This window comes from Hyaena hyaena, unplaced genomic scaffold (genome assembly GCF_003009895.1).
Source record: "Hyaena hyaena isolate Hyena2069 unplaced genomic scaffold, ASM300989v1 scaffold_58, whole genome shotgun sequence".
In the NCBI taxonomy this organism is placed as follows: Eukaryota; Metazoa; Chordata; class Mammalia; order Carnivora; family Hyaenidae; genus Hyaena; species Hyaena hyaena.
Window position 1 is genome coordinate 4,188,093 of NW_024080689.1, and position 20,909 is coordinate 4,209,001.

At 67.3% G+C, this 20,909-nt stretch overlaps 4 protein-coding genes across 8 annotated transcripts; 3 read left to right on the top strand and 1 right to left on the bottom strand.

Moving 5' to 3' along the window:
- The first annotated feature begins 505 nt into the window (after window positions 1-505).
- On the top strand, window positions 506-11,679 carry NEURL4 (neuralized E3 ubiquitin protein ligase 4). 3 transcript variants are annotated; one of them, XM_039231458.1, is made up of 29 exons: window positions 506-787; window positions 1,677-2,121; window positions 2,357-2,422; window positions 2,583-2,881; window positions 3,050-3,161; window positions 3,250-3,338; window positions 4,071-4,143; window positions 4,261-4,525; window positions 4,739-4,920; window positions 5,006-5,091; window positions 5,220-5,382; window positions 5,475-5,673; window positions 5,759-5,835; window positions 5,961-6,039; window positions 6,358-6,533; window positions 6,618-6,749; window positions 7,137-7,282; window positions 7,377-7,601; window positions 7,680-7,778; window positions 7,864-8,025; window positions 8,140-8,304; window positions 8,863-9,021; window positions 9,319-9,498; window positions 9,586-9,673; window positions 9,758-9,865; window positions 9,954-10,098; window positions 10,258-10,370; window positions 10,451-10,616; window positions 11,001-11,679. In XM_039231458.1, the coding sequence occupies exons 1-29, from the start codon at window positions 506-508 to the stop codon at window positions 11,203-11,205; spliced, it is 4,686 nt and encodes a 1,561-aa protein (XP_039087389.1). In that variant the 3' UTR covers window positions 11,206-11,679. The 3 variants fall into 3 exon arrangements, with proteins under 3 accessions (XP_039087389.1, XP_039087390.1, XP_039087391.1); XM_039231459.1 differs by having other exon boundaries at window positions 6,358-6,527; window positions 11,001-11,205; XM_039231460.1 differs by lacking the exon at window positions 2,357-2,422 and having other exon boundaries at window positions 6,358-6,527; window positions 11,001-11,205.
- A 150-nt stretch (window positions 11,680-11,829) lies between these two features.
- On the top strand, window positions 11,830-14,470 carry GPS2 (G protein pathway suppressor 2). 2 transcript variants are annotated; one of them, XM_039231461.1, is made up of 11 exons: window positions 11,830-11,937; window positions 12,112-12,274; window positions 12,585-12,694; window positions 12,781-12,893; window positions 13,024-13,103; window positions 13,195-13,277; window positions 13,490-13,643; window positions 13,743-13,832; window positions 13,924-14,003; window positions 14,091-14,186; window positions 14,293-14,470. In XM_039231461.1, exons 2-11 carry the CDS (start codon window positions 12,181-12,183, stop codon window positions 14,374-14,376), a joined length of 984 nt encoding a protein of 327 aa, XP_039087392.1. In that variant the 5' UTR covers window positions 11,830-11,937; window positions 12,112-12,180; the 3' UTR covers window positions 14,377-14,470. The 2 variants fall into 2 exon arrangements, with proteins under 2 accessions (XP_039087392.1, XP_039087393.1); XM_039231462.1 differs by lacking the exon at window positions 11,830-11,937 and having other exon boundaries at window positions 12,027-12,274.
- Window positions 14,471-14,703: 233 nt separating this feature from the next.
- On the bottom strand, window positions 14,704-19,352 carry EIF5A (eukaryotic translation initiation factor 5A). 2 transcript variants are annotated; one of them, XM_039231463.1, is made up of 6 exons: window positions 19,169-19,352; window positions 17,123-17,308; window positions 15,946-16,050; window positions 15,644-15,775; window positions 15,480-15,552; window positions 14,704-15,353 (listed from the first exon to the last, which is right to left on the bottom strand). In XM_039231463.1, exons 2-5 carry the CDS (start codon window positions 17,285-17,287, stop codon window positions 15,490-15,492), a joined length of 465 nt encoding a protein of 154 aa, XP_039087394.1. In that variant the 5' UTR covers window positions 17,288-17,308; window positions 19,169-19,352; the 3' UTR covers window positions 14,704-15,353; window positions 15,480-15,489. The 2 variants fall into 2 exon arrangements, with proteins under 2 accessions (XP_039087394.1, XP_039087395.1); XM_039231464.1 differs by lacking the exon at window positions 19,169-19,352 and adding an exon at window positions 18,803-18,898.
- Window positions 18,613-19,734, top strand: LOC120231469 (classical arabinogalactan protein 9-like). Its single transcript, XM_039231641.1, has 3 exons — window positions 18,613-18,668; window positions 18,711-19,053; window positions 19,561-19,734. The coding sequence occupies exons 1-3, from the start codon at window positions 18,613-18,615 to the stop codon at window positions 19,732-19,734; spliced, it is 573 nt and encodes a 190-aa protein (XP_039087572.1).
- The last annotated feature ends 1,175 nt before the right edge of the window (window positions 19,735-20,909 follow it).

Genomic DNA, 20,909 nt, shown 5'->3' on the forward strand with positions numbered 1-20,909 from the left:
TTTCATTTATAAAACTACCAGTTCCCTTCTCTGGACGCTCCAGACTCCGCTCCTACGGCGTCGGAGGGTGTAGAGCGAAGGGAAGACACCTCCTCCTGTTGCCGTAAAGCGAATACTTCAAGGTGTCGCCAGCCTCGGCGGGGGCGGGGTCGTTGGGGCCGCTGTCGCAAAGCTGAAGGTGGGGGCCAGCACCCCCTGCGTCGTAAAGATGCTTGAGGCGGTCGTTTCTACTACTGTCGTAAAAGCTCGCGGCCCAAGTCGGCACCCCACGCGGAGCCCCTCCGTCACCTCGTTGTGCCGTAAAGCAAGCCTGCCCGACCCCGTCGTCCTTCTGTTCCCACCACGGTGGTTATTAGTTCCCTAGCCCGGGATGCTTCGTCGCCCGGCAGTGCCGTAAAGCATACCTGGCCCCAGCCCCGAGCCCTATTCCCTCCGGGTGTCTGTGCACCGCGGTTGCCACGGTGCCGCCAAGCGCGGCTGTCGCGCGGCCCGGGTGTCAGCGGCGATGGCGGCGGGGTCGGGAGGGAGCGGGGGCTCTGGGGGAGGCCCCGGGCCGGGGCCGGGTGGGGGTGGGGGCCCCGGCGGGAGCGGCCCAGGGCCGGGGTCCGGCGGGGGTCTGGGCAGCGGCGGGGAGCTGCACCCGCGCACCGGGCGCTTGGTGAGCCTGTCGGCCTGTGGGCGTACAGCGCGGCGGCAGCAGCCGGGCCAGGAGTTTAACCACGGGCTGGTGTTGAGCCGGGAACCCTTGCGCGACGGCCGCGTCTTCACAGTCCGCATCGACCGCAAGGTGCGGAGCCGAGCGGGGAGCGTGGTGGGAGCGGGCCAGCGGGAGGCGGGGTGGGGGGCCGCCGGGCACCGAGAGGGAACCGACAGACCTTATGGGCACCGGGTGACGGGCAGGAGGGGAGCGTGAAGGAGAAACGTTCAGTCCCAAGGGATACGGAGAGCTTGCGTTTCCTCCAGACCCAGGAGCAGGAAGGGACACGGGGCTGCAGCCACTAGAATGCTTAGGGAGCAGGTCTCCTGGAATCGTTTCTGGGAGGCGGAGGACAGAGACACGTCAGGGACCTTGTAGGAGGAGAGGAGAGAAGCGGGGCAAGTGCACACCGCTGGAGACTAAGCTCAGGCCAGAAGGACGGTGAGGAGGGACACTCAGGGAGAGGGAGGTGTGCCTCGTGCGTGTCGTTGGGTAAGAGGCCAGGTGCACAGAGATGGAATTTGGGAGTGAGTGAATCTGAGCGGAGCCAGCACCTTGGAGCGAACTGGGTGGGGGTGGGGAGGGGGGGGAGGAGAGCTGGGAGATGGGACGGAGAGCTGTGCATTTGGGTGGCGGCGATGTCGCCGAGACCCGGCCCTTAGAGGTGGCAGGGGGCTGCAGCCAGGGAATCCAGCCCAGACGGTGGGGACGGGCATGGTGTCGTCGACACCGAGCAGCCAGAGTAGGGAGCAGAATTGCTAGGAGACGGCGAGCCCAACAGTCCCTGAGACAAAGTCCAGGAAGCTGTTTGCGGGACAGCACCTCTGGGTTAGCGTCTCGAGTCTCGAGAGAGAAGAGCCAGCTCGCTGTCTGAGACGTGGGAAGAGGGGGGACGCGGTGGTCTGTGAAGTGTGGTTCCCTAGTGGCGGGAGGCCCATGGTGGCCCATCCTGAGTCTTGATCCGCTGCTGTTATCACAGGTCAACTCCTGGAGTGGCTCCATTGAGATCGGGGTGACGGCGCTGGACCCCAGCATGCTGGACTTCCCGAGCAGCGCCACGGGGCTCAAGGGGGGCTCCTGGGTGGTGTCGGGCTGCTCGGTGCTGAGGGATGGACGCTCCGTGCTGGAGGAGTACGGTCAGGACCTGGACCAGCTGGGGGAAGGGGACCGCGTGGGCGTGGAGCGCACGGCTGCCGGAGAACTGCGGCTCTGGGTGAACGGGCGGGACTGCGGGGTGGCCGCCTCGGGCCTCCCTGCGCGCGTCTGGGCCGTGGTGGACCTTTACGGCAAGTGCACGCAGATCACCGTGCTGCCCCCTGAGCCAGGTTTCAGCCCCCCTGCCCCCACGCCTACACCTCCCCTCGAGCCCTCCGCGCCCCCTGAAGATTCTGCCTTGACCGAACAGGGGACCCCAGGGGACGAAGGTGAGAATGCAGCTAGGGCAGCGGTGGAGGGGCGGGGCAGGGGGAGCGGTCGAAGGAGTGGGGGCCACGTAGTGACAGACAAGGCGGGGTGTGGGCAGGGCCACCCGGACCCCTTACTCTCCCCCCCCAAGTCTGTTGAAGGGGAGCGCAGGGCGTAGAGGAGGGGGTCTCCTGGCTGTGGCTCCTGCAGCAGGGGCTGAACCCTCATTCCCCTCCCATCCCGCCTGGTCCCCAGCCTTCATGGTGTCCCCAGCGCAGGCCCGGCCGGAGACGTTTCCTAACAGCCTTGAGTCGCATAATGGTGAGGGCTTCTGGGAGGTTCCGGGAAGGGCAGTGGGAAGTGAGGCGGACCAGGCGAGGGGAGGGACCTCAGGAGACGGCCAGGGGGAGAGTGGCGAGCCAGAGGGGGTAGGGCCTCCTTTCAGCTCCCCTCCCCTCCCCTCCCCTGCCGCCGCCCGTAGACTTTGCCAGCATGGAGCTCTCGGAAGTGGTGGGCAACGCCATCCTGTCCGCCTACAACGGGGGGCTCCTAAATGTGAACCTGAGCTCCCCCCCGGCCGGGGAAGGACTGGGGTCCAGCGGTGCTGCCACCTCGCCCGTCCTCACCTCCAACGACGCCCTGCTCTTCCACGAGAAGTGCGGCACCCTCATCAAACTCAGCAACAACAACAAGACGGCCGAGCGCCGCCGGCCCCTAGATGAGTTCAACAACGGGGTGGTCATGACCAACCGTCCGCTCCGGGACAACGAGATGTTTGAGGTGCGCAAGAGCCTGGGCTCTGGCTGGTGCCTCGCTCTCCGGGGGCCAGAGACGGGGCTCGATCCTTGACGTCAGAAGGGCGGGGGCCCAAGGAAGAGCCGCGGCCCGAGGGGCCTTTCTCTGCACTTACGTTCCCCGTCTCCCCCTTCTGGTGTCGCTCCACCCAAGATCCGCATCGACAAGCTCGTGGACAAGTGGTCCGGCTCCATTGAGATCGGTGTCACCACCCACAACCCCAACAGCCTAGAGTACCCGGCCACCATGACCAACCTGCAGTCAGGTACCGGCCGCCGGCAGCGTGGGGGGCACCCTCGGGCGGCGGAAGCCCGCGTTCTCACCGTTCCCACCGGGCGGCCGCTTTCCCCCAGGCACCATCATGATGAGTGGCTGTGGGATCCTGACCAACGGCAAGGGCACCCGCCGGGAGTACTGTGAGTTCAGTCTGGATGAGCTGCAGGTGAGGGTGGGGCGCCGAGCCTGGGCCCCTCTGTGGGGCGGCGGCCCTGGTACCCTGCGCCCCTGCCCGCGCGCCCGGTCTCCCCCATGACCCAGAGCAAGGCCTGTTATATCCTGCCCGGAGGTTCCTTCTGAGAAGGCAGGGGTGCCTGCGAGCTAGGCGCTCGGGTTTCCAAGTCCGGCTTTTACTTTGTCTTAGTCGTTTGGCCATTCGTGGTGCGGAAGCAGTGAACTCATTTTCTTTGGTAGTTTGGTGGTTTGTTTTTTTTTTTTTTAGTTTTTATTTATTCTTGAGACAGAGCATGAGTGGGGGAGGGGTAGAGAGAGAGGGAGACACAGAGTCCGAAGCAGGCTCCAGGCTCTGCTGTCAGCACACAGCCTGATGTGGGGCTCGAACCCGAGAACCGTGAGATCATGACCTGAGCCGAAGCTGGACGCCCAACCCACTGAGCCACCCAGGCCCCCTTCCTTTTTTTCTAATATTTAAAAAGAGCAGTAGTTTCTAGACCCCTTTGAGAGGTAGATCCCTCGATGAGCGTAAGATGGCCTAACGCAGCGCGAGGCTCGCAGCAAGCACTCCGGGGGCCCTGAGGCTCCCGCACCTTCCGAGCGGCTCCCCTGTGGCCTGGGTGGCGGGACGGCTTTGGGACCACTCTGATCCAGGGGCCCCAGGACACGTGTGGGGCCTCACTGGGGCTGGATTCCAGCCTTTTGTGTTTCCTGCTTGGGCCAGGAGGGTGACCACATCGGCCTCACGAGGAAGTCCAGCTCCGCCCTGCACTTCTTCATTAACGGCATCGACCAGGGTACGGCGGCGCCGGGTGTCCGGGGCAGGGCTCTGGCCCTCACCCCCCTGCTTCTGCGGCTGGTCTCCCCGTATGTGACTCCCCACCGCCCTTCCGCCTCCCCCCCACCCCCTGCAGGTGTGGCCACCCCTTTGACGCCCCCAGTCGTGTATGGCGTGGTGGACTTGTACGGGATGGCGGTGAAGGTGACCATCGTCCACAACAACAACCACAGCGACCGTCTGCGGCGCAACAACGCCATCCTGCGGGCGCTGTCTCCCGAGGGCGCCCTCCGCCGCGCCGCCCCTGCCGCCCAGGCCGAGCCCGAGCGCCTGCTCTTCCACCCGAACTGCGGGCAGAAGGCGGCTATCACCCACGAGGGACGCACGGCCCTGAGGCCCCAGTATGGCCCGTGGGGCGGGGAGCAGCCTGCGCAAGGGGCTCTAACGGGCTTCGGGGGGAGGGCCGGGCTTCTGGGCTGGGCGGGGATGGGGGGGTCACCTCCGCGGGTGCAGAGCTTAGCGGGCGCGTGGGTCTGGGGCCTGGGGCTGCGGGTGTCAGGCAGGTGTGCGTGGCTGGCGTGCGGTGCCTGAGGGCCTGCGCTCTGTGCCCTCAGTGCCACCGACGACTTCAATCACGGCGTGGTGCTGAGCAGCAGGGCCCTGCGGGACGGGGAGGTGTTCCAGGTGCGCATCGACAAGATGGTGGACAAGTGGGCCGGCTCCATCGAGATCGGCGTCACCACCCACAACCCTGCCTACCTCCAGCTGCCCTCCACTATGACCAACCTGCGCTCTGGTGAGCTCCCGGGGCAGGGCCGGGCCGTCCCCGGGGAGGAGCCCTGCCCCCCACCTCACGTCCTCTGTCCCTCCTCATCCCCTAGGGACCTGGATGATGACCGGGAACGGGGTGATGCACAACGGGACGACCATCCTGGACGAGTATGGGCACAACCTGGACCGGCTCAAGGTGGGAGCGCGCGCCGCCGGCTGGGGCGCACAGCGGCAGTGGAGGGGGTGCGAGGCGGGGGGCCGCCGTAGGACCAGCCCAGGCGGGAGCTCCGCCTGACTCCTCACTCCAGCCCCCCTTCTTCCAAGGCAGGGGACACGGTGGGCGTGGTGCGGCGGGAGGACGGGACCCTGCACTTCTTTGTCAATGGGATGACTCAGGGCCCCGCCGCCTGGAACGTGCCCCCGGGCGTCTACGCCGTCGTGGACCTCTACGGCCAGGCGGCCCAGGCCACCATCGTGGACGACGTGGGTGAGGGCCGGGCCGGGCCGGGCAGGGTGTGGGGGCGGCCGTGGGGGCCTCGGGGACCACCTAAGCCTAATGGGCGATGACCGCTCGTGCAGAGGCGCCCCCGGTCCCGGAGCCGCTCCCCGAAGGGAGCAACCAGGTGTCCCCGAGCTCCCCGTCGTCGGGGGCCGGGGGCTCCGACCTGCGTTTCCACCAGCTGCACGGCAGTAACGCGGTCATCACCAACGGGGGCCGCACCGCGCTCCGCCATAACTGCCGCAGCGAGTTCAACGACGCCATTGTCATCTCCAACCGGTCAGTGCCCGGGCCTCCGCGCCCCCAGCCTCCCACTGCCCCGTCTCGGCCACCCAGCAGGGTCTGACTGCCACTGTCCCCGCAGGGCCCTTCGGGATGGGGAGCTGTTTGAGATTGTCATTCAGAAAATGGTGGACCGCTGGTCAGGTTCCATTGAGGCTGGTGAGGGCACCCGTGTGTGTGTGTGTGTGCGTGTGTGTGTGCGCGCGCGTGCGTGCGCGCCAGAGGAGGTTGCTGGCTGCCCGCCACCGGAGGCTTGGCTCTGACCTACCACTGCCTCCTCCTAGGAGTGACCGCCATTAGGCCAGAAGACCTCGAATTCCCCAACACCATGACGGATATCGACTACGACACGTGGATGCTGAGGTTAGGCTGCCTGCTTTGAGGGCCAGCCGGCAGGACTGGGTGCCCCTGGCTAGGGTGAGGGGGCGAGGTTTGGGGCCTGCGGTGGCCCTGCACGGCGACAGACCCGAGGGCTCTGAGAAGCCCTCCCACATCGCCCCGCACGCTGCAGCGGCTCAACCGCCTCTCCTCTCAGGGAAGCGTAGGAAGCAGGATTGGGTCTCAGACCCCAGATCAGGATCCTAATCCAGGGCACCGGAAGGTCCTGAGGAGCAGAGAGTGAGCAGGGCCCGTGTGGGAAGGAGCCAGGAGACTCACCGGCCCCTTGTGTCACCCCTGCAGTGGCACGGCCATCATGCAAGACGGAAACACCATGCGTAATAACTACGGCTGCGACCTCGACGCGCTGGGCACAGGGGCGCGCATCGGCATGATGCGCACGGCCAAGGGCGACCTGCACTACTTCATCAACGGCCAGGACCAGGGCGCCGCCTGCTCAGGCTTGCCTCCGGGTAAAGGTGACTGCGCTGTGGCTGCCGGCCCGCCCCGCACGCCAGCCCCCGCGGGCCATGGCACTTCTGACCCCTTCCTCTCCTACCCAGAAGTGTACGCGGTCGTGGACCTCTACGGCCAGTGTGTCCAAGTGTCCATCACCAATGCCACCGGCCCCATGGACAACAGCCTGGCGACCAGCAACACGGCCACCGAGAAGTCCTTCCCGCTGCACTCCCCAGGTGCGGCGGGCGGGCGGGCGGGGAGGGAGGCTCTGCTGCTCCATGTGGGCCCCAGGGAGCCGCCCAGAGCGGTTCCAGGACGGCCCGGCGCTGAGGGGAGGGAAGAGCTCCGGGTGGGCAGCAGCCAAGGAGAGGGGAGGGGGTCACGGCTGGGAGGGCCGAGGCGCGGCGCTGCCACCGGGAAGCCAGGGCCAGGCACGCCCGCTGCAGGGACGGGTCTCATGGGGAAGGAGATGCGGGAGGCCTCGAAGGACCGACGGCTAACGGGGCCTTTACGGCAACTTCCGGTTCCTCCCGGGAGCTCTGCTCCGCGTCCTCCGTGAAGCTCGGAGGAAGCTCGCGGTCCCAGCCTCGCCTCCTGGTGGCCCGCCCCCCTGCTCCCCACAGTGGCTGGCGTGGCCCACCGCTTCCACAGCACGTGCGGCAAGAACGTCACTCTGGAGGAGGACGGCACCAGGGCGGTGCGCGCGGCCGGCTACGCTCACGGCCTGGTTTTCAGCACCAAGGAGCTCAAGACAGAGGAGGTGTTCGAGGTGTGCGGCGGGCCCCTCGCGGCGGGACGGGCTGCCCCGCATCACCCCCCCCCTGCCCTGGCTAGCGCCGGCCGCCGCTTTCTGTCTCCCTCAGGTGAAAGTGGACGAGCTGGACGAGAAGTGGGCGGGCTCCCTGCGGCTGGGGCTGACCACGCTGGCGCCCGGGGACATGGGGCCCGGCACCGGCACGGGCCCGGGGCTGCCGCCCTCCCTGCCGGAGCTCCGGACAAAGACCACGTGGATGGTGTCCAGCTGTGAAGTGAGGCGCGACGGGCAGCTCCAGAGGATGAACTACGGCCGGAACCTCGAGAGGCTGGGGGTGAGGCGGCCGGCCCCGGGGCTGAGGCGGAGCGGGGCGGGGGGCCAAGCATCCGAGCCTGTCTCGCCCTGACACCAGGTGGGCAGCCGTGTGGGCATTCGCCGGGGAGCAGATGACACGATGCATATCCTGGTAGATGGCGAGGACATGGGGCCCGCAGCCACCGGCGTGGCCAAGGTAGACCCGGGGGTAGCTTGGGTTTGGGGGGACGGGCTCGAGGCCTTGCACGGACCCCCGACTCCCATGTCGTGTGTGCCCCCAGAACGTGTGGGCCGTGCTGGATCTGTACGGGCCTGTGCGGAGCGTGTCCGTGGTCAGCTCCACGAGGCTGGAGGAGCCCGAGGGCACCCAGCCGCCTTCCCCCAGCTCGGACACCGGCAGCGAGGGCGAGGAAGATGATGAGGGGGAGGAGCACAGTCTGAGCGTAAGAGGCCGCGCAGGCCAGGCGGGGCCGTGAGGGGGCCGCCGCGGGACACCCGGGGCGGGGGGCAGATGCGGGTGCGCGACACCCCAGCAGCTCAGTCCCCCTGCACACCAGGGCCAGGACCAGGTGGCCGCCACGCACACGGCGCTTGAGTTCCTGGAGAACCACGGGAAGAATATTCTCTTGTCCAACGGGAACCGCACGGCGACACGCGTGGCCAGTTACAACCAGGGCATCGTCGTCATCAACCAGCCCCTGGTGCCTCAGCTGCTGGTCCAGGTGGGCTTCACCTCCCCCCTCCTCCCCCCTCCCCCTCCCTTCCCCTCCTCCCCCCTCCCCCTTCCCCCCCCTCCCCCCTCCCCCCCCTCCTGCTCCGGGTGACCTGGGGCCGGCCTGGCGAAACCACTGTCCAGCTGAGGACGAGGTGGAGGGCAAGCCCTGGGGACGCGTGGCCCTGGCTCAGGCTCGTGCCCTGCAGTGCGGGGTGTAGATCGGTTACCAGGAAGCCTCACCTGCTGCCTGGGCGGGGGGTGGCGGCAGCAGAGAGAGGCTGGACATAGGGGTGCAGAAACCGCCTTGCAGGGAGGGAGGCTTTTCTCCTCTTTGTTCTGAACAGAGAGATTTGCTTAGCCCGGAAGCCGAGAGATGAGGGACCCTTACCGAGATAAGGGAAGGAAATGGATTCATAGTTTGCCGTCCCTCTGGGCCTCTGACGGGCAGCACCCCAGGCCATACCGTGGGAGGTGCCATCCCCCCACAGCGAGGATCCTGGTTCAGCCAGGCAGGTGGCCTCTTCCCAGTGGGTCGTGACTGGTGAGTAGTTGCCCTGTCCCCCAGGTGCGGATAGACTTCCTGAACCGGCAGTGGACGTCCTCCCTGGTCCTGGGCGTCATCACATGCCCGCCCGAGAGGCTCAACTTCCCCGCGTCTGCCTGTGCCCTTAAGCGGGCGGCCTGGCTGCTGCGGGGCCGGGGCATCTTCCACAACGGTCTCAAGGTGGGTGGGGGGCAGAGAGAAGAGGGGGGCAGGGGCCGGAGTCGGGAGGCTCACGAGGGGTGTTATCTGTCTCCTGAGGCCTATTTTGAGGCGCCCCTGCCACAGAGAATGTCGTGGTGGTGGGGGGAGGGGGGCATGGGGGGGAGTGCAGCCGTTTGAAGGGGGGTGGTGCCTGGGCAGCGGGCAGGTGCAGAGGCAGAGCCCGGGGCCTGGCAACCGGAAGCAGCGTGAAGGGCGGGCCTGGCTCTTGCCTGTGGGAGTCTGACCTCTGGGAAGACAGTAGGTCTCTCCTCCCAGATCTGCGAGAAGTTTGGGCCAAACCTGGACACGTGTCCCGAAGGCACCGTCCTGGGCCTGCGGCTGGACAGCTCTGGGGGGCTGCACCTCCACGTCAACGGGCTGGACCAGGGGGTGGCCGTCCCGGATGTGCCCCAGCCCTGCCACGCCCTCGTCGACCTCTATGGCCAGTGTGAGCAGGTCGGCCGCCCCGGGGGAAGGGGCGGGGGGTGGGGGTGCTTGGCCGGGGGACGGCAGGCCCTGCGGGCTGATCGGCCTTGCCTGCAGGTGACCATCGTGAGTCCTGAACCGGGGGCCGCGAGTGGCAAGAGTGGGGGAACCCAAGGGGACATGGAGAAGGCAGACATGGTGGACGGTGAGGCAGCCCGCAGCCCCACCCCGCGCGCCCGCCCGGCCGCAGCCCTGGCCTCTGTGACCTTGCCGCCTCCCGCCCGCACAGGTATCAAGGAGGGCGTGTGCTGGGGACCGCCGCCTGCCGCCAGCCCCCTCCAGAGCTGCGAGTACCACGCCCTCTGCTCCCGCTTCCAGGAGCTGCTCTTGCTTCCCGGTGAGTCCCTGGGCCCCCAGGACCCGCCTCGACCCCCGGGGCAGCGCTGGGCACTGCGGCACCTAGCCTGCCCCTCGCTTTCCCGCAGAGGATTACTTCCTGCCTCCGCCCAGGCGAAGCCTGTGCTACTGCGAGTCTTGCCGGAAGCTGCGAGGCGACGAGGCGCACAGGCGCCGCGGGGAGCCCCCCCGGGAGTACGCCCTGCCCTTTGGCTGGTGCAGGTTCAACCTCAGGTATGCGCGGGGGGTCGCACGGCTCCCCTGCTGTTCTTCCCCCCCCTCCCCAGGAAGGAGGGCCCCCAGGGGGTGTGTGGATGTGGCAGAACTTCCTGTAGAGGGGACAGTGTCGGGGAGCCAGCGACCTCTGTCCAGCCTGCCCTGTCCGCGTCCTAGGGTGAATCCCCGCCTGGAAGCTGGAACGCTCACCAAGAAGTGGCACATGGCGTATCACGGCAGCCACGTGGCCGCCGTGCGGAGGGTGCTGGACCGAGGGGAGCTGGGAGCAGGTAGGGGTGGGGTGGGGGCGGCAGGGGTGGGGGCCGGGCCGGCCGGGGAGGGCGCCCTGACAGCACCGCTCTCCTCCCAGGCGCCGCCTCCATCCTGAGCTGCCGGCCGCTTAAGGGTGAGCCTGGGGTGGGGTTCGAGGAGCCCGGCGAGAACTGCGCGCCTCCCCGGGAGGAGCAGCCCCCTCCCGTGCTGCTCTCCCCGTCCCTGCAGCACGCTGGGGCCGAGGCCCTGGCATCCAAAGTGCAGTGAGTACCCCGGGAGCATGGCCGGGACAGCCGTGCCCTGCCCTCCCCTCTCTCGCCCGCACCACTGGGGTCTTCTCTCCCTCTAGAACGTTCTGGTGTGAGAAGCAGTTCCTCTAGTTGGAGGTGACAAGGAAGCAGTGGGGTGTGGTGGGTCAGAAGTGCAGGTCCAGCGGGCACGGGGAGCGGGGTGGGCAGCCCACCGCCTGGAGGGGGAAGCCCCCAGCGGCTGTGCAGGCCTCGTGGGAGGTGGTAGGGAGGGGGGAGAGGGGAGGGCCAGGCCCCCGCAGGATGGGGGTGAGTTTGCAGGGCCGGTGTGGCACAGCTGGCCAGCGGAGGAGCGGGGCCAGAGGCCTCGTGGTGTAATTTCTGCTTCTCCCCGGACAGATTCCGGGACCCCAAGTCCCAGCGGACGCACCAGGCCCAGGTGGCGTTCCAGGTGTGCGTGCGCCCCGGTTCCTACACCCCCGGACCCCCCTCGGCCGCCCTCAGAGAACCTCCGGACCCTCACTTCAGCCCCGCCGAACTCGAGTGGGTGACCAAGGAGAAGGGGGCCACGCTCCTCTATGCCCTGCTGGTGCGGGTGGAATGAGGGGGCCTGGCAACGACAAGCACAGTGGGGCCCTGGGCCCGGGACTCCGAGTGACAGTGACGACCGCCACGACCGCCGCAGGGGCACGCGCGGGGCCTGGCCCGGCCCGGCGGGGGGCCCGGGAGCACGAGTCCCGCGCCCGCCGCAGCAGAGCCGTCCCCCACCCCCACCCCCACCCCCGCCCCGACGGCACCGCGGTCGAGAGGGAGCCGGGCCCCACAGCCGCCCTTTCATGCACTGACTTGGGGAGCTCGGCTCCCCGGACTCCCTCCCCCGTATCACTTAATTTATTTCCGTTTTCGTTCCTGTTACTGTGAATCCCGAGCAGCCCGGTCCCCCCTCCGGGCCGCCGCTTCCCGGGCCGCCGCTTCCCGGGCCGCCGGGCGGCGGGGAGGGCGCGCGCGCGGTAGGCGGGCTTCTGTACAGTTGTTACGGACGCGGGTTTCCAAGCAGCCAATAAACGCCGTCCCGGAGCGCGCGCCTCCGCCTCTGTCTCTCTCGCGCGCCGCCCTCGCCCCCGCGCGCCCCGGGCCCGCCCCGCCCGGGGCGCCGGCCGCGGCCACGGGGTTTGGCCGCCGCCGGCACCCGTCGTCGCGGCCGCTTCCGCCCTTCCCTGCGCCCGACCCGCGAGGCCGGCGGCCGCCCCGGCTCCGGAAGGAGTCGGCCCGGGCGGCCGGATGTGACGCGAAGCCGAGGCGCGCAGGAGCCGCGGAGAAAGCGCAGAGCAGGCGGGTAGGGAGGGGCCGGCGGGCGGGGGGGGGGGCGGGCAGCGCCGAGGCCGGAGACCCGGGCCCGCCGGCGCACACGGGGGGTCCTCCGGGGCCGGCCTGGCGGAGGGGGGCTGCGGGCGGGCTTCGGCCTCTGCGAGCCGGGCGCGATCGCCCCTGAGCGCCCGCCTCCCGATAGGCCCGGTCCGCCGTCTGGCAGTAAGTGACAGAGCCGGGCGCCCGCGGCCCGAGCGCCCCCGGCGGCACCATGCCCGCGCTCCTGGAGCGCCCCAAGCTTTCCAACGCCATGGCCCGGGCGTTGCACCGGCACATCATGATGGAGCGGGAGCGCAAGCGGCAAGGTGAGCCGGCCCGAGCGGGAGGACCCTGGGCCCCGGGGCAGCCCCGCCCGCCCAGCGCGCCGCAGGAAGGATGGGACAGCCCCGCGCGTGGTGGGAGCCGCAGGCCGGGTCTCCGCTCCGGAACCCTTGGGTCGGGAAGGACCTTGGAGAGCACCTAGTAAACCCACCGTCCAGTCCCCGGCGGAGGGAGGGGGTCCTCACCGACACAGGCAGGGGGCACTGTGCCGGCCAGGCTGGGCTGGACCTCAGTGCATCGCGGGCCACGTTACCCTCCCCGCTGTGTTCCCACTCTGCCCGCCCGCTTCTCCAGAAGAGGAAGAGGTGGACAAGATGATGGAACAGAAGATGAAGGAAGAGCAGGAGAGAAGGAAGAAAAAGGAGATGGAAGAGAGAATGTCTCTAGAGGAGACCAAGGAGCAGGTGAGCAAGTTCCCCCCACCCCCAGCTCCACAGCCCCGCCCCACTCCCCCCCTTCTGCCCTTCAGCTCCGCCCCCCTGCCTCCCAGATCCTGAAGCTGCAGGAGAAGCTGCTGGCCCTTCAGGAGGAGAAGCATCAGCTCTTCTTGCAGCTCAAGAAAGTTTTGCACGAGGAAGAGAAACGGAGGCGGAAGGAGCAGAGGTGGGACTGGAGGGCCAGGAGTAAAATCGGGGCAGGTGTAACTGGGATCGGGTGACACAAGGCCAGTGTCTAGTCGCTAAAGAGAGGGCCGCTTGTCCTTGACTGTGACGATGCCTGCCTCTCGCTCCAGCGACCTGACCACTCTGACGTCCGCCGCGTACCAGCAGAGCCTGACTGTGCACACGGGAACCCACCTCCTCAGCATGCAGGGTGAGGCGTGGAGAGGGCACGTGGCCAAACGGGCCCTCCTGGGGGTCGCTGCCACCCATTCCAGCTTCACGGAGCCCCTGTCCCTCCCCAGGGAGCCCTGGAGGACACAATCGCCCAGGCACCCTCATGGCCGCTGACAGGGCCAAACAGATGTTCGGACCGCAAGTGCTCACGGTAAGGAGTAGGCTGGGGGCGTCTGGCCCTTTGTCCCCCCTCCCCCCCCCCGCTCCCACCCAGACCCAGGCGCCCTTAGTACACGAGCCCGCGTGTCACGGGCGTCGTCACTCGGCCGCGCGGCGGACAGCGGGGCGCTGACAGCGGGGCGCAGCAGGCCCCCGAGGTGCCGCCCGGAGTCCCCAGCGGCGGGCCCTCTCGTCCTCCCGCAGACCCGGCACTACGTGGGCTCGGCGGCGGCCTTCGCGGGGACCCCAGAGCACGGCCAATTCCAGGGCAGCCCTGGCGGCGCCTATGGGACGGCTCAGCCCCCGCCTCACTACGGCCCCACGCAGCCAGCCTACAGCCCCGGTCAGCAGCTCCGAGGTGAGTGGCGGGCGGACAGGGAGGGGAAGTCGGGGACGTCGCCGGGACCCGCCCGAGGAGGTTCTGACAGCCGTGCCTGACCCCCCCCCACCGCCCCAGCACCTTCGGCGTTCCCGGCAGTGCAGTACCTGTCGCAGCCGCAGCCACAGCCCTACGCGGTGCACGGCCACTTCCAGCCCACCCAGACAGGTGACGACACCCCTGTCCGCACGCCTGCCCTCCCGGCCTTCCCCCTCCCTAGCTCGTCTCACACAGCCCCCCACCCCCCGTCCCGTCCTAGGGTTCCTCCAGCCGGGGGGTGCCCTGTCCCTGCAGAAGCAGATGGAGCACGCCACCCCGCAGACCGGCTTCTCGGACTCTGTGAGTATGGAGTCCCGGGAGGTCAGGGGAAGCGCTAAGCCGAGGGGAGCCCCCGGCTGCCTCCGGTCCTGACTCTCCTCTCCGCAGTCCTCCCTGCGCCCCATGCACCCCCAAGCCCTGCATCCAGCCCCTGGACTGTTGGCCTCTCCCCAGCTCCCCGTGCAGATGCAACCGGCAGGAAAGGTAAGGACGGAGCCGGGCAGCCCAGACCCCACATTCCCACGCTCCCGGCGGGGAGGGGTGCGGAGAGAGAGGGCGCTCACTGACCAAGCCCCCTTCTCGTCACCAGTCGGGCTTTGCGGCTACCAGCCAACCTGGCCCTCGGCTCCCCTTCATCCAGCACAGCCAAAACCCACGGTTCTACCACAAGTGACCCCACAAGTGACCGTCGATCAAATTTTACCTTCAGCCTCCCCTCCCCCCACCCCAGCCGGGAGTGAGGGTCCCCGGGAATATCCCGGTCCAATAAAATCTACCTGCCAGTGGCCCTGGCTGCTGCTGCTGTCTGTGTGGCCGCCACCTGGAGGAGGGAGGCCGGGGCGAGCTGCAGGGGGAGGGGTGGCTGGCGGATCCACAGCAAGTCACAGTAGGTGGACAGGGACACAAGTCAGATGGGGACGAGGACGATGGCCGAGTTCCACGGTTTCTGAGTCTACCCTCCAATTGGCAAATGCCCATTCAATTCCAAGAAGCGACTGAGTTGGGGGCCTTCATATTAAACTTGTAGTTTTATTCAGGTTTGATTTTAACAAATGTGTCGGGGAGAGAGCCCACAGGAAAGGGTGAAGCCCGTGGGGGCAGGGCCCCCCCAGGTGCCTGAGGAGGGGGCAGGTCCCCTCCCCTTTCCTCCTCTTCCCTCCCCAGCTAAAGGGATTTGGGGAGAGACCTAGGCAGGGGAGGGGGCTGGTCCCCAGTCTGTGGGGCGGTGCTTGGGATAAAGGGCCATGGGGATGAGGGGCCGGAGCAGGGACAGGTGGGGAAGGACCATTTGTCAGAACCCACTGCTTTCTGATTCCAGGTTGAATTAAAAAACAAAAACAAAAACAAAACAAAACCCACTAAAGCACAAGCAGCACCCGCCCCCTTCTCCCTGACCAGGGCTGTAGTGAGAGGGGAGAAGAGAAGGACAGCTTCGCCAAGGCCATGGGCCACTCACTCCTGGCCCAGGGAGCAGGAGGAAGGGCAGGGGCTCCCCGACAGATTGAGGGGGTGTGGGGGAAACCAAAATAAAACGTCAAATAAATCGTGTAGGAAGAGTCCAGCCAGGGGCCGGGCCGGAGCTGGGCCAGGCTGGGGGAGGGGGCCTCTGCAGGCTCGAGGATCACTGCCGCCGCCGCCGCCGCCGCCACCCTGGGGAGGGGAGAGACCAGGTGAGGCTGGACAGTCGTTCCCCCCGCCCCGGGGGGGGAGGGAGGACCCCGTCGGGGCCAGGAGCGTGTGCAGGGGCTGGGGACAGGGGCAGTGTGGCACACTCACCTGGAAGAAGTTATTTTGCCATGGCCTTGATTGCGACAGCTGCCTCCTCTGTCATGGCAGACAGCACCGTGATCTGGGGGTGCAGGGGGGACAGATGGGAGTTCGGAGAAGCGCAAGGAGAGTGAGTTGGGCACGAGGGGGTGCTGGGGGGGGGGTGGGCATACCAGGATCTCTTCTCCACAGTCATACTTCTGCTCGATCTCCTTGCCGAGGTCACCCTCGGGCAGACGAAGGTCCTCTCGCACCTCCCCGCTGTCCTGGAGCAGCGATAGATACCCATCCTGGATGCCGATCAGCTGGGGGACAGGGGGAAGGAAGCTGCAGGTTGGCCCAAGCAGGCAGAGGATAAAGGGTCTGGGACAAACCAGGGTGACAGACCTCTCATACCAGACCCCCTCCTCCGGCCATTCCCCTCTCGTGTGGGTCAGTCTATGGCCGCCGCCGAACCGCTAACCCACCTACGTACCTGGAAGTCATTCCTCTTGATGTTGGGGACGTCCATGTTATGAGTTGACGGGCAGATGTCCTCGTATTTCTTGCCAGTGAAGATGTCAATACCAACCAGGTGGACCTGCGCGTGTGCATCACATGAAAGGAAACCCAACAAGCTCTAAGACGGGGGGGGGGGGGGGGGGGGGGGGGGGGGGCCCGAGGCGCCCCTGCCTGGGGAGGGCAGCGAGACAGGGCACTTAGGGCAAAAGATTGGGGGCGTGGAGGGGAACCCATCGACACAACCGACCCAAGGAAGAGGCACTAAAGCCTTTAGCGAGAACGGGAGGCAGGAAGACTCCCCATGACGTCGGGCTGGACAGCACAAGGGGAAACAGGAGGCGAGGCCCTGAGCAGCCGGCCGCCCTGAGCCACCACCACACCGACCGATGAGCCCAGGGGGCTGGGAGGACCCCTGGCAAAGCATCTGGAAGAGCGCGTGGACATCAGCATAAAAAGCGAACTTGGGAAACAGCGAGAAAGGAAGAGAGCAGAGAAGAAAAGGCTTTGGGGAAAGGAAATTATGCAAAGAGAACAAGGAAACAACAGAAGTACAGAGACAAGGATGGCGGAGTCAGGGGGCGACCCAGGATGACCGCTGAGCCAACAGAAGACACGCCAGCCAGGGACAGAGCCGTCACTCCAGCGAGGAGGGACAGGCCGAGTTTGGGGAGGGCAGGGAACCGGAGCCGCACCAGCGAGGACGTCCCGCTCCAACAGAGCAAGGTGGCGGCTCGTGGCCCCGGGAGAGGAGCAGGTGGAGGAGACAGTGTGACGCCCATCGGACCGCAGGGCTAAGGAGCAGGGGGAGACCTGGAAGCTCACAGGCCCCTGCAGGGAAGGCTGCTCTGTAGCAGGACCGGACAAAGCCTGGGAACTACATCTCCAGGCAAGAGACCAGCAAAAGCCAGAAGGAAGGAGCCGAGGGGACCACCGAGGGAAGTCAGGGACTCATGTGTGGGTGGGGCGGGGCCGGGCACAGGAGGGGAGGGAAGGCGGTGGGGGGCAGCCAGGGTGGAGCATCACACAAGAAACTGGGGGTGAGGAAAGAGCCCCGGGAAGGGACAGGGGCCAGTCGGCGGGCGGCTTGCTGCCGGGAACCCCTCGGGTCAGGGAAGCGGGAGGAAGGCGAGCAGCGGAGGCCCAGCTCTAACCTTGGCGTGGCCGTGCTTGCCGGTCTTGGAGGTAGACATCTCCACGATCTTGCAGGGCCGGCCCTTGAGCACCACAAAGCCGTTCTTACGTAACGCTGAGCACTGCATCGGGAAGGTGGCGGAGGCCCCTGCGTCTCCCGTCTCGAAGTCCAAGTCATCTGCCATTTTAAGAGGCTTCGATTCCAACTAGAGCCCAAAAGAGAAGTGGGGTCAGGAAAGGTGAGGGTCGACGTCCCTCCCACTCCTCTCTGGAAACCAGGCCTCAGTTTCCCTGGCCCTCCCCCGACACCCACCCACAAGACAAGTGCCCAGGTGAAATGCTGAGTTGGGACCACAAGCACCAAAGATGGGGTGGCGGGGGGGCGGGGGGGCACGAGCTGGACCCCTAGCCCAACCGAAAGCTAAAGGGGTGGCCTGGGAACAGAAGGCTCTGGGGAGTTCGGGTGCCCAATCTCAGAGATGGGCAAAGGCCTAATTCCTGAAGGGGGGGAACTCAGGTGTAACTCGCTGCTGAAACCAACCACCCCCCTTCCCCACTCAGAACCAGGGCTATAATTAGGTGAGCAGCCGGGAGCCAGCAGAAGGGCGGGGCTACCGTAGGGGCGAGAGGGGAGGGTGGAGACCGGAGGACGGGGCCCCACCCGTCTCTGTTACACCCCCCACCCCATCCACACACGCGCCAGTCACTGGGACAGGAAACCACAAGGCCTCTGTGGGGGATTCCCGCCTCTCCACCAGGCACTCGTAGACACAGGCGAGGGAGAGAAAGTAAAGTCGCTCTCTAACTTCTTCCCCTGCCAAACACCTCCATCTCGTTTCCCAAAGGGAACCCGGGAACCCGGCCTCTCCTCGAGGGCCCTCCCCCTTTTCCCAGAATGCACCGGTACTGTCGGCTTTTCAGGCCGGGCCTGTGCGCTCAGCGGAAAGTGGAGGAGTGGGCAGCGGTGAATGACAATAAAATGAAAGCAAAAGGCTGGGAGGAGTGAGTAGCAGAAGTTCTGTTAGGCCGGCGGAGCCGGGGCTCCGAAAGCGGGAGCCCGCAAACCGGTCACACGGGGGAAGGCTGTGACAAGGTGAAGAGCACCTATCACAGCGGGGAGCTCCTCTGCCCGGGACTTTAAGGCGCTGTCGGTCCGGCCGAAAAGAGCCGGGCGCCCGTCCAATCGCCCGCGGTCTCCCCGTCTCTCCGGCCGCCCAGCACCGCAGAGCGCTGCTCGCACCTGGCGGGCCGCCTCACTTCCCAGGGGAGTCGGGGGGAGCGCCCCAGGGGCCCGTGGGGTGGCGGCACGCTAACATATGCCCGCAGCGGGCTCTCCGGGGCGATCGGGCTGCGGGCCTCGGCCTTCACCCCCTCCCCAAAATTCCAAGCTACCCTGGGCGCCCGCGAGGACCACCTCTCTCCGCGCTGGGGGTTGCCGGCTCCCGCCCACCATGTGGCCTCCCGGGGCTTCCGGTGGCCGGGATCCGGGGGGAGGGGTCCCCGCGCTGCCATGCGGCCCCCGTCCACGTTCGGCCATGCGGCCTCCGACCCCGAGGGCAGCCTCCGGTAGGGGACACTTCCGGTGCCGCCGCCACCCCCTCCTCAAAGGCCGCGCCAGACCGGAGCCACGCCGCCTCCCCTCCCCCCCCCCGCCGGCCCCCCCCCAACATGCCCTCTCACCAAACAGCCCCCTCCCCCACCTCACGTGGCCGCGCGGCGCCCGGTTCTCAACGGCCTAGGTACCCTGGCCCCGGCGGGCCGATCTGACCCCCGGCCCTCGCCCCGGCGTGGCCGCCCGGCGGCCTCTCCCGCGTGGCGGCCTCGCGGCTCGCCGTCCCCCGCCCTGCGTCGCTCCAACGTCACCCGGCCGGCCCCAACCGTCACCCCGCGCGCCAACCGGGGCGCGCGCCCGCGCCTCTCCGCACCTCGCGCCGCTCGCGGGCCGAACCCTGTGCGGGGCGGCCGCCGCCGCTCCCCTCTGCCCCCTCCCCGACCCTCGCGCAGTTCCATCTCCACTCCCCGGCCCCGGCCGCGGTCCCGCGCACGCGCGCCCTGCCCGCTCTCACCTCGCGCGAACGCACTGACTCGACCCCGTCCGCTCGCCGCGAGCCCAACCGCTGCCTCCGAGCCCGCTGCCGCCGCCGCCGCCGCCGCCTCTACCGCCGCCGCCGCTGCTGCACACGGGTCTTAGTACGCAGGCGCCGACTCCCCACTGACCAACCAAGCAGCCCTGTGACAGCCGCGCAAGCGTGCTATCTATCCCCTCCGCCCTCCACCCCCGCACTGCGCAAGCGCACAGACCCTCCCCGATCTCCACCCTCCCTCCCACCTACCCATCCAATGACGCGTACGCGTGACCCCGCCCCTCCCCAACCCAGAGCTCTTCCCACCAGTAGGCAGTGCGCAGGCGCACCCGGTTTTTCAAGCCCTTCAACCTCCTCTTCCCTTCCCGTGAAAGACCACTAGCCCTACCGGACAGGACTCGCGCCTGCGCAGTAAAGAGCCCTGCACTCCACACCCTCTGAAGGAAACGCCTCGGCCTCAGGGCGCATGCGTGTTGGGAATCCTGACCGCCCCTTCCACCTCAGACGTCGTCTGTACGCCGGGCGTTGAAAAGACCACGCCACTCTAGCGCTGGGCTCGGCCAGGACGCATGCGTCTTGGGAACGCCCCACCTCGGCTCTAACTGGACTTAAACGACTCACACGTTTCAGAAAACTTGCACTGCCGGGTGGGCCCCTCGTCTCAAAGCCCATCCCCCCAGCCCCGGTCCACACATGCGCGCGAGAGCTCTTTCCGCTCCTGCTTCCTAGCGCGCTAGTGTGGTCGGGTTACCGCCCATCTCAGCTTCACCTCCCCGCCTCGGCCCTGCCATAGAGTTTCGCCCGGGAGCTAGAGCGGCCGGGGCGCGGCCACCATCTTGTCGATGCCCCGCGGCCGGGGCTCGCCGGGGGTACCTCCGAGTTCTAGGCGGCTTTGCGAGGAAGGCGTGTGTCCCGCAGCCCGGCCCCCCCGCTGCCCCCCAGGCAGTAGTCCGCCGGCACCCCGGGAAAACGCTCTGAGGCCGAGTGGCGTGTTACGGCTCCCTGACGCTCTCCCAAGTCGTGGAAGGCGACCGCGGAGCAGGGGACAGTCCGCCTCGCAGTGTACTTCCCGGGCCCTCCTCTTAGGGAGGAAGGCGGCTGCGTTTCCCGCAGCTCCGTGGTCGTCTTGCAGTTTCTAGCTCGCCAGCCCTGCGCTCGGGGCCACCCGCTTTGCCCTAAGCCAGGCGGGCATGTGGTTCTTGTTTTGGCTTAGGACCCCGTGACGTGGGACACGGGCGCCGCGGGCGCCGGCTGGAGGGAATACGTTAGTGTAGCGGGTCCCGCCAGGACTCCCCGCTCCCGCCACCCAGCTTTCTGAAATGTCCGCCTTTTCCTTTGTAAAAAGCAACACCCAACACACACACACACACGCGCACACACCAACGGCCTGGGCGCATTGTTGAAAGCCACCTGCTCTTCTCCAAGATGGGTTGTCCACATGGCCCAACGACTCCCCTGCTAGGTGTACGCCCCGAGCCGTTAAAAAACAGCTACTCGAATCTTTGCAGGAAGATATTCACAGCAGCGTTATTTACAGTAACCGAAAGGTAGGAATAACCCCAAATATCCACCAAAAGACGGAGAAAGTGTGGTGTGTGTATAAACGTAGTGGAATAGTATTCGATCACAAAAGAAGGAATGGCGTACCGATAGCTGCTTCCACTAGATGAACTTCAAAACCATCAGGCCAAGTGAACACGGCCAGGCAGGAAGGTCACATATC